At 47.4% G+C, this 13,665-nt stretch overlaps 1 protein-coding gene across 9 annotated transcripts in view; it reads right to left on the reverse strand.

Annotated features, from left to right (window-relative positions):
• Positions 1–13,665, reverse strand: part of TMEM266 (transmembrane protein 266) — a 394,446-nt gene that overhangs the window by 233,128 nt on the left and 147,653 nt on the right. For all 9 annotated transcript variants that reach the window (XM_069222037.1, XM_069222031.1, XM_069222036.1 and 6 more), the window contains one exon: positions 3,311–3,426. In XM_069222037.1, the coding sequence (XP_069078138.1) occupies positions 3,311–3,426 (116 nt within the window). The remainder of the gene's footprint in view (positions 1–3,310; positions 3,427–13,665) is intronic.

Genomic DNA, 13,665 nt, shown 5'->3' on the forward strand with positions numbered 1-13,665 from the left:
TTCGTACAGACTAGAGAGGGATGAAAATAAACAACCATCCCTGCCAGAACAGAGGAATCACTTCCATTGTCACCTTGGCCAGCACGGTGTTGCATAAAAAGCAAGTAGAAAAGTGCCATATTTACAAAATGTTTTAAAGAATTTGGGGGCAAGATCGAGGGCCAGGTAGGAAGTGTCCACAAATGAAAAGCATGACAGACCAGTATCAACTGGCATGTTCCAGTGACGATAAATATGTCCAGCTGAAAACACGCTGTAGCTACACACATACCAAAGGGCACTATAATATACTCCTCCCTGCTGGAAGATCAAATATTGACAGAGCAGCTCAGCAAGAAAGCCACATCACTGATACATAACAAACCGATAAATAACGCCATTGACACACTACATACCCTTAAGGCTAAATGTGAGACAGATGTGGAGAAACTCAAAGAAGGAGAATGGGATGAGGCCCTAGGGGCACCCAGAGACATTGTCATTAAGTCTGGATTCCGATTGGTCCAACTCTGTATACTCTGCATACTACTCCTTTACAGCCCTACGTGCCATGGGCAGAAGTCTGTAAGTAGTCTGTCTGAGTGGCTGTGGTGAGGTTGGGACCTTCCTCCATGTGATATGGAGCTGCCTAAAACTACAAACATACTGGGCAGCCATCAGAAAAACAACGAGGGCGGTGACGGGATGCTCCGTACCAGATACAGTCAAAATACTGCATCCTGCATATATTAGACGATGACCTGCCACCCAAGTACAACAGGCTGTGGGTAAACCTGGGCCTTGTGGCAGTTAAGCGAAATATAGAACAAAAGTGTGTGTGTGGAGGTGGGGGGAGGGCAGCGGATCCACCAGTCCTACAAAACTAGAAGGATGACATGGACTGGTGCATGCTTGCAGAAAATAATCTATCAAAGCGGGAGATGCCCAAGAAAGTGGGAGAAGACATGGTCCTCATTGAGGGCCTTTAGAGGGGACATGGATGGAAGGGGAAAGCCCAAAACTACTACATAAGCAATGGAGACATCCAGCGGGGCATGATTCACTGTATATATGGTAACCTCAATAGAACTAAATGTCATGCCTGTATTATGCCTGCTGATATTTCTTATTTCTTGTTTGTGCTTTCACATTATGTTGAAAACTAATAAACAGAATTCTAAAAAAAAAAAAAAAAAAAAACACGAATAAGCATATCTCCACCTTTACTATCAGGCCCACTATTACGCTTTTAACACAAGCCACTGTTAAACACCACAAGACATGTTTAGGTGTGGGCACTGAAAGACAATGAAATTTGGAGTTTAATATTTCAGCCTCCCATAGGATTTGGCAGATGTAAAGGAAGGGGAAACCCTGTACAGTACTCAGGGCTGAGGAGTATTTGGTTTACAAGGAGAATTCGACTTGTAAGGAGAGTTCTGATGGAGGGTCTCATGAGGACTCCCTGATGTTGATGTTTTCTTCTGAAGAACTGGATTTTTTGAAGCACCCAAAAATGCTGACATTTTTACTGCTGCAGACAATCTTATTAGGGGACTGATGGGACAAACTTGAATTACACCAGCATGTAAAACTAATGAAATAAAACATGCGACCAAAGGTAATTTTTTACGTAGCCTGACTTCTACATCTTTGTATAGCCAACAGTTCCAAGGCCTTTATCAAACGTTGCTTTGACATGAATAACCTGTCCCAGGAATTAGAAGCCCCCTCCCCTTTAAGAAAGCAAGCTAGCTTCTCATAAATTACAGACCAAGATGACAAAGGCTTCCGTTTTAGGAGTACTTGCTCTAAAATTAACAATTTTCAAAGACTTTCTGAAAGGCATGATTCCTCCTATTTTGAAGCAGATTCTTAGTCTCTAGCAAGAGGTGACAAATACAACATATCACCACCTAATTTATTTTCCTGACTTCTTTGGCTAACAGCTTGCCAGGGTAAGTGTAAATTGCTTTCAGTGATTGTAGGGCAATATCTTAGAGGCTGCTGTTTGTACACTGGTTAGGACAAAGATTATGGAATATCAATACATTTCCTGAGACTTCCATTTAAAACCACAGACTCCGAAATCTCTAACCCTTCACACGTATGTAAACCAATCCTGGAATCATAAACGCTAGTATTCGAAAATGTAATTAAGTGACTACAGATGCCATCATGCTAACAGTTACAGTAAAAGAAACTTTAAAAAAATGTACCAGCTACTACAAAGTCCTATCACTAGCAATAAACAAATACAGGAATCCCAAGTAACAAACTGCAAATGCATGTTTAAATGAAAAACCAATATTAACTTGATTTACACAAGTTAAGTTAGTCTTAGGTCATTAACTAACTAAGCGACAGAGCTGTCAAACCATCTTCAGAAAATGTATTCACACAAGCACTCTTAGAACATAGGACTGCAAGGGACGGGACTGCAGAGATGAACACAACTCACTTGCAAGGTGCTGCAATGCAGAGCTATTACAAAATCCTGTACTCCAATTCAATATGATTCGCTGTTGGACATGGGAGTTTACCCTCCAACATGGAATCTAGGATAAAGGTCAGGTGCCTAGGAGACAGCACTGTAGTTGAGGAGTGATACTCTATGGATCATTTCTGTCATTAAATTGTTAATGAACAGGACGCTACTAGCTGGTAGATTCTGTAATATTGGAAGGGTCAACTCAGATAATGGAATTCACAGTTTCTTCCAGGTTATTTTGCCTAATTTGTCTACCTTCATTTTTGAGTAACTATGCAAACTCTTGGAAATAATATGTAAAAATAAGCAAAATGGACATTTATCACTATATTTTAGGGTGAAATACGTCCTCATATGTAATTTGGCCACAAGGACTCATTTCATGTGAAAAAAAAGCATAAAAAACACAAATGCTGGAAACTACTCTTGTTTTCTTCGGTTGTTTTGTTCAAGGGCGCCCGCAACAAGATTTTTAACTGAATGGACTCCGGTGTACTTAAAATTTGACCCAGGTATACTTATTTTCTCTCCTCTCTGCCATATCTTCTTTGGTGACAGCTTATACAAACTAATTCCAAGACTTCAATTTGAGAAACGTGAAACATGGAGCAAAAGGAAATAGGTTCATGATTCTTTCGTGGTGACTGCTGCCCGTAAAGTATGCTGCACTTAAAACAAATGTATTTTGCAACTGGTCAAATGAGAAAGTAACCTAATAACAAATCTAGGAAAAAAGTTCCCTCCAATAAGAGAGGACGTTACTGTAAAGAGAATGGCAAGAACGTCAATGGACTTGGTGCATCCGGCGACAATGGCAATAACTGCTTCATTGAATTTTACCGCTTGCTCTTGGCAGATTTGGGTCAGTCTTTCCAAGTGCTCTTCCTGAATGGCCTTTCCCTTCTCGTACTGCTGAATAACCATTTCCATTTCGACTTTCACTGGGACCACATAGGCTGAAAAATTGAAACAGTAGAGTAATGTGATATCAGTTTAAGGACAATATTCAACCACAAACAACACCCCTTTATATTGATAACCTGCATACCATGTGGGATTGCTTTGTTCTCAGGAAGAGTGAGAAGTAGGGCTTATCACCCTTACACTCTTCTGACTTCTCTAGAGGACGGATATGGCACAGGTTGCAACAAGTCCCTCTACAAGGTAACAAGCTCAGCAGTACCCCTTCAGGGACTGTAAGCACTCTTTCATACGACCATCGCATTACCAAAGACCCCGCAGTGTGTTGGTACCATGTTCACTTGTATTTATTCAAGGTTCACACTATTTAAGGATCCGCAACATCAAATTTCGCACTATCTCTATTGCTACCACAGGAAACAAACATCAAACAGGGCACTCTCAACAGAACATATAGGGGGTCATTCTGACCCTGGCGGTAAAATCCGCCAGGGCCAACGACCGCGGGAGCACCGCCAACAGGCTGGCGGTGCTCCCATGGGCATTCTGACCGCGGCTGTCAGAAACGGAAAACCGGCGGTGTACCGCCGGTTTCCCGCTGCCCTGGGGAATCCTCCATGGCGGCGCAGCTTGCTGCGCCGCCATGGGGATTCCGACCCCCATATCGCCATCCTGTTCCTGGCGGTTTTGGCCGCCAGGAACAGGATGGCGGTATGGGGTGTCGTGGGGCCCCTGGGGGCCCCTGCAGTGCCCATGCCAATAGCATGGGCACTGCAGGGGCCCCCGTAACAGGGCCCCACAAAGATTTTCAGTGTCTGCCATGCAGACACTGAAAATCGCGACGGGTGCAACTGCACCCGTCGCACCCCTTCCACTCCGCCGGCTCCATTTGGAGCCGGCATCCTCCTGGAAGGGTGTTTCCCGCTGGGCTGGCGGGCGGCCTTCTGGCGGTCGCCCGCCAGCCCAGCGGGAAACCCAGAATACCCGCGCCGGTCTTTTGACCGCGCAGCGGTATTCTGGCGGTTCCAGCCAGGCCGGCGACTTCCGCCGCCGGCCGGGGTCAGAATGACCCCCATACTCTCTACAGCTCAAGTATGCAATGTAGTCAACTATCACGACTAAGACAGCACTGTGTTATCACTAACAAGCAGCCAGTTTACTAAGTTTATAGGTAGGGACGTAGCTTGGTCAGTAAGATTGTGGGAGGGGGGCAAGGGGGTAGCTTCAAATTTTCCAACAAGCACATTGACATAACATTTAAAATGTTAAAATACATTATACGACAAGCCAGGTACATAAGCAGTTGTGCAACGCAGAGGGGCGGGGCAGCGCTCAGGGGATTAACAGGGGGAAGAAAGAGGGGGAATTAAAGAATAACAAAATAATAAAATAAAAAAAACACTTCCATCCTCTGCCCCGCGCTGCTCCATCCGCTCCTCTGCAGGCACAGGCTCCCAGCCTTCCCTGCACCAATCCTGACACTGCTCAGATCAGAATCAGGATTGCCTGGGAGCATCCAGCCAGGGAGCTGCCAGGCCGATTGGGAGTCTGTGCAGGCTCTGCGCATGTGTGTTTGGCTGGCCAACACACTTGCGATCTGAAGCGGAGTTCTGAACACTCCCCTGATTGCTCGTCACTCCCAAGGCCCCGCCCCCTCTACCCTATAATGATAATAAAGTTTATTAACGTTTTTGGGGAAAAAGTTTGCAGCTGCTGCTGCTGATGATAGGGGGACAACGCTCCTCCGCCCTTATGGAGGAGCTGCCCCTGTGCATAAGAGGGGCCTAGTGGACAGGGAAAAGGGAGAGGAATGCGGACTGGTAGGAGTACTAAACAAGAGAAAGCACAGTCATTTCTAAAATAACCAACATTTTGAGGGCTTTCAAAACAGAGAGGGAGAGAATATGTGTGTGTTTTTGTTTGGGTATATGTAAAAAAAATCCTGGTGAAATCCAACAGAATCCTCCCCATACCGACTGAAAGCAACTGTACCCAAATATTTATCAGAAAATAAATTTAGTAGGGATTGTAACATCCCCCTGAACCTATGCTACTGTTTATAGGAGTGCATTCTAGGTCCCCTAGGAGTTAATAATTTAGAATCTCATACCTGCCTATAACTGTTTAAATCGGAAGAGGTCAGCCAAACGCTGTAAGGGTCTCTAACAGAGACATGAAATTAGAGACAAGAGGACTTGTAGGGACTTCAGACGCATATTCCCGTGTATCCAGAGCACAATACCATCAACCTCACCTTGACCATCGCACAGTTAGCTTTAGGGAGTCAACGCAGGGCAAATATTCATGAGAACTGGCGGTTTAACCCCTCATAGATGGCAATAGCATTGAGTCCAGTTCAGTATGCTGTTTTACTCTAATCCATTTTATCTTAAGTATTTCTTCTGTAGGCCATGAAAGTTGTGCTCTCTCACCATCCAGGTGTCCCACTAAAGAAGAAGTTCCTTATCTTCAGTAACATCTTCTCTGGTAGAGACTATATTTAGCTGCAGATTCCTTACCTTTGAATTATCCCAGGCGTCAAACTGGATCTGGAAGATTTTTCGTGGACAGTACACCTGCATGCCGGTAGGTGGTGTTGATTGGCTCAGCATGCGTTGTCTGGGTCATCCGGGCTGGACATCACATCCGCGCCTCCCAGGGCGCTGACATCAGTTTCTTTTCACAACTTTCCATGCCAGAAGCACAGTGCCATAAAGAACACTGGCCACTGGTATGGAATACTGGGTCCCTGAAAGGGTAATAGCCCTGTCCCTAGAAATCTGTTCACATGGGGGGGGGGGGTGAGTGGGTCAGTAAGGAATCTGCAGCTAGATATAGTCTCTACCATGTAAGGTGTTACCAAAGATAAGTAACTTGTTCATCTGAAAGAGACTTCTGGCTGCAGATTCCTTACCTCAAAATAGATACCCAAAAAATACCATCCCCGAAGGTGGGTGTGTGGACCAATTTGAAACGAGGAAATCCTGCAGGACTGAACGGGCAAAATGCCCACCATGACAGACCTTACTGTCCAAATAAACACAAATGATGGATGGAATGCAGAACCAATCAAACATTCACCCCCAGTCACAGATCTGGGTCTAATCCATCAATTATTTTGCTCACCATGCCACCCCAGTTTGGACCCAGCCAGATGCAAATCAGTCTTGACCCTGTTCCCTCTGGGAACAGTCCAGCCCGAATTGCCAGGGCAGGTCCTCCGTGGACTGGAAACAAGCATCCTGGGACCGGTTTCAGGGTCTCACCCTTCATCAGCCAGGCTAGCTTGAATCCAGTGGCATAGTGACCTTACTGTCCAGGCAGTAATTTTTGGTAAACGTGTGAGGGCAGGCCCACGCTGCTGCCTGGAAGATATCCACAACTGGAACATCACAGTTTTGGCTCTGGTAGAATGAGTATGCAAGCCCTCATCCATGGCCAATGCGTAGCAGATTTTAATTCAGAGCACAAACCATGTGGAGATAGTCCTTTTCTGCACATCACAACCCCTGACATACCCCATGAAGAGTTAATTGTCCACCCACACGTCCTGTGTTTTGTCAAGGTAGGACAACAACGCTCATCTGAGGTCCAGAAGGTGGAGACACTCTTCATTCTTGGAAAGGTGAGGTTGAGCATAGAAAGTAGCAAGGTGATGGACTGACCTACATGAAAGAGCGTGACCACCTTTAGAAGAAAAGAAGCCCACATGCGAAGCACCGCTTTGTCAGGAAGAATAGATAAATAGGGCGGCTTAGATGAGAAGGGCTGTAGCTCACCGACTTGTCGGGCAGACGTCATAGCTAAGGGGAAAGCTGTTTTGATGGTGAGCAACCGCAGGGGACAATTGTGAAGCGGCTCAAAGGGTGCGCACATCAAGAATGTGTGAACCAGATTCAAGTCCCACTGAGGCATGATAAAGGGAGAAGGGGGAAAAATATGAACTAAACCTTTCAAGAACCTATGTACAATAGATTTGAAAAGAGAGGGTTGATCAGGTAATCTGAGAAACACAGAGGTAACAGAAAGATAACCTTTAATAGTGCAGAGAGCAGGGCCCTCCTGGGACAGGGAGAGAATAAAGGGAAGAGCCTGAGAACGGGGGACAGAGAGGGGATCAACATTTCCGTTGAAACACTGAGCCACACATTTCTTACAATGGCAGGCATTCACCGTCTTGGTGGAGGAACACCTAGCTGCCAAGATGAATTAAAAATTTTCTGGAGGGAGGTCAAAGGCTTTCGCTCAATCTCCACGCAAGAATGCGGAGAGTGGACAGGTTTGGGTGGAGAACCCGCCACTGCTGCTGTGACAGAAGAGCCTTCCCAAAGGGGCAACCTGATTGGAGGACCAATGGCCATGCTCTGTAGCTCAGGATACCAGACACTATGTGCCCAGTAAAGAACCAACAGAATAACTTGTGCCTGGTCGTTCCTGATTTTCTTGAGAACTGTAGGAAGCTGGCTCTGTATATACTGTATCTCAATGAGATAGGTGGTCATTATGATATTGGCGGTCACCTGACCACCATAGCGGCGGTGGCAGTCGGTCCGCAGCCAGGCCGGCGGTGAAGACCGCCACATTACGACCGCGGCGGTGAACCAATTCAAACAAAGCCACAACACCATCCAGTGTAATCACACCGCCACCGACGGCAGTTGCCATCCTCAGGCCGGCGGAAGGTATATCCCCACCCACCATATTACTAGTCAGCAGGCTGCCACGATTTCCGGGGCAGACTGACTGCCACGAAAAGCCTGGCAGAAACGAGCAGTATATAAGGTGACACTCACCTCCAGGGACACAGATGAGTCCGCGGCTGACATGGAAGAAGAACTGGAGGTCTTTCCAATGCCCTACCACGCAATCCAAGTACAGGAACAGTGACGAAGATGACAACCATGAGTACAGCCATCTAGAACACAAGGGAGGGAAGGGGACAGTTACACACCCAACACACACACCCGCCACGGTCTGCCACGCACATATACACACGTACACAAACACCCATCCCGATACAGACACACAGCTACAAACACACAAGTACACACAAATCACAGACAGGCACAACCAAAATTCACACACCACTCCCAACATACACGGCTCACACATAGCCTACACAGGGATAAAAAACGGCTCCAAATATACAGAAATAACATAAGCTCACAAAAGTAAAAGCTGGACAAATCACTGAAATCGACACCCACGTCATCAGTTGGGCAGATGTATTCATAGGAAATGTACCAATGAAAAACTATATACAAGAATAGGCCACTGGCCAGTCCAACAAGTGCAACATGCACAAATGGGCGTGATGTTGCCCCAACTTAACTCTTGACAGCCTCATGGCCTCCACTAGGCAGGGACATCCATGGGGCAGGCAGGCACCTCAGGGCTCAGGGGTGGTGGCGGGGGTTTATGTTTGGAAGGGGGTTCCTTGGCCTTTGGTTTGGGAGGGGGTGAGGTTTTGGCCTAAACTTTAGATGGAGGGGGAGTGGTCTTGGAGTGGGGAGGGGGAATGGCTACAGTCATTGCTTTAGAGGGAGGCTTTTTGTCTGGGTGAGGGACATGGGAAACACTAGGGTGGGCATGGGAGCTGGAGGGGCTGGGGAACATGATGCTTCGGGACAACACAGGGTTGGGCTGGAGGAGGGAACAGGTCAAGGCGGGCAAGGAAAAGTTTTTTAGGAACAGTGGGGATGATTGTTGGAACAGGTTTGGGAGTGGTTGTAGGACGTGTAGGTGTGCTGGACTTGGATGTAGGTGCATGCAAAGTGTGAGTGGGTGCATTTATGTGTTTTGGGGAGAAGGGGGGGAAGAGAGGCTGGGAGAAGGTAGGCATGTTGTGTGAATGTATGTTGATGTGGTGTCTGCAGATAAGGTGGGTGTGCTGCATGTGGGTGTGATGGTGGTCAGTGCAGATGTGGTGTATGGGGTGCATGTCGGCGTGTCTGCTGTGGTGGTAACTGTTGGCAAGGCCGAACTTGTGGCGGGTCTGGAAGTGAGGATGCAGTGCTTGCAGGTGTGAATAGTAATGTGACTGTGAGGGAGGAGGTGGTGGGGCAGACAGTGGAGGCAGTGGCTGTTGTGTTTGCTGGTGTGTGCATGCTTGTGATGTGACCTGTGGTGCTTGTGTTTGTGCATCTTGTCTGTTGTCTTGGGAGCACGCAGGTCTGATGGTGTGCTTGGGATGGGTGGGGGAGAGGGCTCTGGGACTGGGCACAGGTAGCTGGAGGGGAGACAGAAGAAGTAAGAGACACTGTCTGCCGTCAAAGAGGAGGTCAGAGCCTGAAACGATCTCTGTAGGCCAGCCAGTACACCGTGAATGCCTTCAGGTAGGCACTGCTTAGCTACTTCTGTGATGCCTGCCCCTGGATGGCATTCACCATGATTGACTGCCCCACAGAGATGGATCTCAGGAGGTCAATAGCCTCCTCATTGAGGGCAGCAGGGCTGACTGGGGCAGGGGCAGAGGTGCCTGCCGCAGAGGAGATGCCCACTCTCTTTGGTGAGTGGGCACAGGCAACTCGGTGGGGAGTGACTGGGAGGGCGGTGCTGGAAATGAGGGTGCTAAAGATGTAGTTTCTGGGATAGTCTTAGAGGGGTACGCCACCAGCAGGGAGCTTCCATCGGAGGAGGAATCAGAGTCAGATGTAGCAGTTCCTGTCTCCCCCGTGGTGCTCCCCTTGCCCTCCAACCCACTGGTCCCCTTGGAGTCAGTGGACTCTGCCTCCTGGGTCCTGTGGGCTGCAGCCTCCCCACTCGCTGGTGCCCCTACTCCTTCATCTGATTATGCTAATGCACACAAGGACAGAGGAAGACAAAGAGGGAGGGTGGGGGAGAAAGAAAGGGAGCATAGGGTCAATAACCACACTTACGCCACATATGAGACACACTTTATAACAATACACAAGCAAAACTCACTATGCTGTGCCAAACACCAGACCAAGAGAATGACTACTGACAAGAGATCTTGCAATTTGAAGCCCCTACAATCCTCCATCGACAACACTACACTGATACAGCAGCAGACTGACTACTCATTAACCCATGTGTGGGAGTTAACTGAGGGACATCTTCACTTACCCCATGACAGTGTGTGTACAACCTGCATTTGCCTTGACATACCACATAGCTAGTTCAAACAGCAGTACATGAGAGTCACCAATCTTCACTTCAGTTCCAGGATGTAGCCCTCTACATATGTAGCCATGTCTGTATTTTACAACTACCTATCAAACAGACCAATCAGCTACAAACCCGACCAGAGGTTACTCGGGCATCCACTAGCTATTAGCTAACCATACAATCACTATGCAAATCAATACCAACATGAAGAACACTGTGAGTACTCATCCCCTTGTGGCTGCTGTGCTGCCCTAAAGCGCCCATCCAACTCTGGGCTGGCCACCACTAGTATGCAGGCCATTAGTGGGGTCAGGGTCTGACGGGCACCTCTCTCTCGTTGGGAGGACATCCCCAGCTGGGCTTCTGCGTTCTTCCGGGCCCAGCACCTCAGGTCCTCCCATTGCTTTCTGCAGAGGGTGCTCCGCCGGCTATGGACCCCCATGGTCTGAACTTCCTTGGCGATGGATCGCCACAATCCCTTCTTTTGATGGGCGCTGACCTGCATGGGAGACACAGAGATAAGGACACATTTATGTAGACTCCTCAACCAGTTACAGTACTGGACTACATGCTGTATACATATCACAGTCATACTACACAGGACACGTACCTATGTGCACATTAACGCTGCATGACAACACTCTCAAAAGGACATACTGCATCTACACACATGCAACTACATACAACCATGTCACATCTACTATACAGAAAAGGTGCTTACAAGCTTATCTGGAGCCCCTTATAACTGTCCATACAGGGGTAAGACCCCATCCACAAGCTTCCCAAGTTCTTCCGGTGTGAAGGCTGGGGCCCTATCCCCCGTAGAACGTGCCATTGTGGCTTCCAGATACGGGACACAGCAGCAAAGGCAGTGGAGGTCTTGACAGCTGGGCAGTCAGGAGTCAAGTGAAATGGCATTTAGAAAATGGCAATCACGGCGGTGTTCACCATCACTGCCGGCGGTGATCTTCACTGGTCCCTGTTCCCCATAGACATCAATGTTATCCAATGAGGAGTTGCACAGCGGTTCCGACCGCCCACCGCCATGACCAATAACGCTGGCGGAGTGAGGACACTTCCATCTGTCCTCTGCATGCAGAACAGATGACTGCCATTTTACACTGTAATTTATTATTGTACCCAATTATATGGGCGTCATAGCTCAATCTGGCACACTACATGCCTTGCCCTTCCCTTCCCTTCACATTGTGAAGCTACTCATCTGAAACGATAATTCCTTACACCGTTTGTATCATAATCAATGCTCTGCTCCAAACTGCCAGACCTAGGGAACTGTGATGTACTATAAGGTTTCATGAGTCATATCTTCACATGTCTCTATTCATTGTATATTTGAGCTGTAGACATACAATGTAATGAAAGGGGGTTGTATTTGATGTCCGTCAGTTTGTAGGAGCAACCAGAGCACAGATGGCAAACAGGTTGCCTGTGAGGTTGATATTTCAGCATTGATTGATAAAATGGGTGCTCAATATGTATTTTCTTTGTTCCACTTGTATTGTTTGCTATGTGTAGATACGGACCAATGCGGAGGCAGAGGAATGCACCCGTGTACCGGCCCCTAGTGGACCTGGCTACAATGAAAGAATGACATCTACTGCTCACCTATCGTCTGAATAGTGTGACAATCAGAGAACTGAGTGCACAATTGCCAGATCTCATGCCTGCTAATCGTCATTAAAATGCTATTCTTACTACTGTACAGGTGCTTTCAGTGCTCCACTTTTTGGCCACTGGCTCGTTTCAGGTGACAGTGGCCTTGGCAGCAGGTATGTCTCACCAATGTTCAGTTTAGTGTTGAAGGATGTTCTATCTGCCTTGCTCATACACATTGATAGCTACATCAAATTCCCACATGGTGCATATTTGGCCACAGTTAAGGCAGATTTTTATGCAATGGGACAAATCCCACATGTGAGTGGGGCCATTGATGATACCCATATAGCTTTGGTGCCTCCCAGGATAAATGAGCAGGTATTCATAAACAGAAAAAGTTATCATTCTATTAATGCGCTGATGGTGTGCCTCGCTGATCAGTATATCTAACAAGTGACTACCAAATACCCTGGATCTGTGTATGACACCTACATTATGAGGAAGAGCATTGTCCCACACCTGATGGCACAACTACAGACAGAGAGGGGCTGACTCGTTGGTGGGTATGAAGATTGTTTTTACTGCATGTCACAGCATCTATCGTTTGCCTTCTCCTCTCTATTATTGTACATATGTTATGTGTCATTCCATTATTCCCAGGTGACTCAGGCTACCCTAACCTATCCTGGCTGTTGACACCCATGAGGAATCAGAGGACAGAGACTTACAATCGCTACAATGAGGCACATGGAAGGACCAGAAGAGTGATAGAAAGGGAATTTTCTTCTTAAAGCAATATTTCGGTGCCTGCACATGTCCAGTGGATCCCAGGTCTACTCCCATGATAAGGTCTGCCAGATAGACGTGGCCTGCTGCATGCTGCACAATTTGGCCCCCAGAAGACATGTGCCATTACTGGAAGAGGAGGGGGTTTCCAATGCACTGGTGGGAACAGAAGACAGTGATCAAGATTGGGAGGAGGATGATGTGGACAGCAGGACTCAGCTGATTCAGCAGTATTTCCAATGACAGTCAGGTAAGTTTGTGGTTGAGTTTATTAGAAACACCTCGTGAAGTGTAGTGTGGAAGCCCTCATATTCATTTCAGTAGTATGTGGTTTGCTCTACCCCAGTCATATCATTGTGGTTAGTGGTACAGGAGGGAGATTGAAAATGTCACTTACCCAGTGTACATCTGTTCGTGGCATCAGTCGCAGTAGATTCGCATGTTTTGCAATAGCTCGCCATCTGGTGTTGGGCCGGAGTGTTACAAGTTGTTTTTCTTCGAAGAAGTCTTTCGAGTCACGGGACCGAGTGACTCCTCCTTTTGTCTCCATTGCGCATGGGCGTCGACTCCATCTTCGATTGTTTTTCCCCGCAGAGGGTGAGGTAGGAGTTGAATTGTAGTAATAGTGCCCATGCAATGGAGTGACTAAGTATGCACCTATTTAAGGTTGAGATGATACATATATAAATAGTTGAAGGTAACTTCCAAACTGCTACAGGCTCCCGGGGAGGCGGGTGGGCACA

Source organism: Pleurodeles waltl, chromosome 3_1 (genome assembly GCF_031143425.1).
Source record: "Pleurodeles waltl isolate 20211129_DDA chromosome 3_1, aPleWal1.hap1.20221129, whole genome shotgun sequence".
Taxonomy (NCBI): domain Eukaryota; kingdom Metazoa; phylum Chordata; class Amphibia; order Caudata; family Salamandridae; genus Pleurodeles; species Pleurodeles waltl.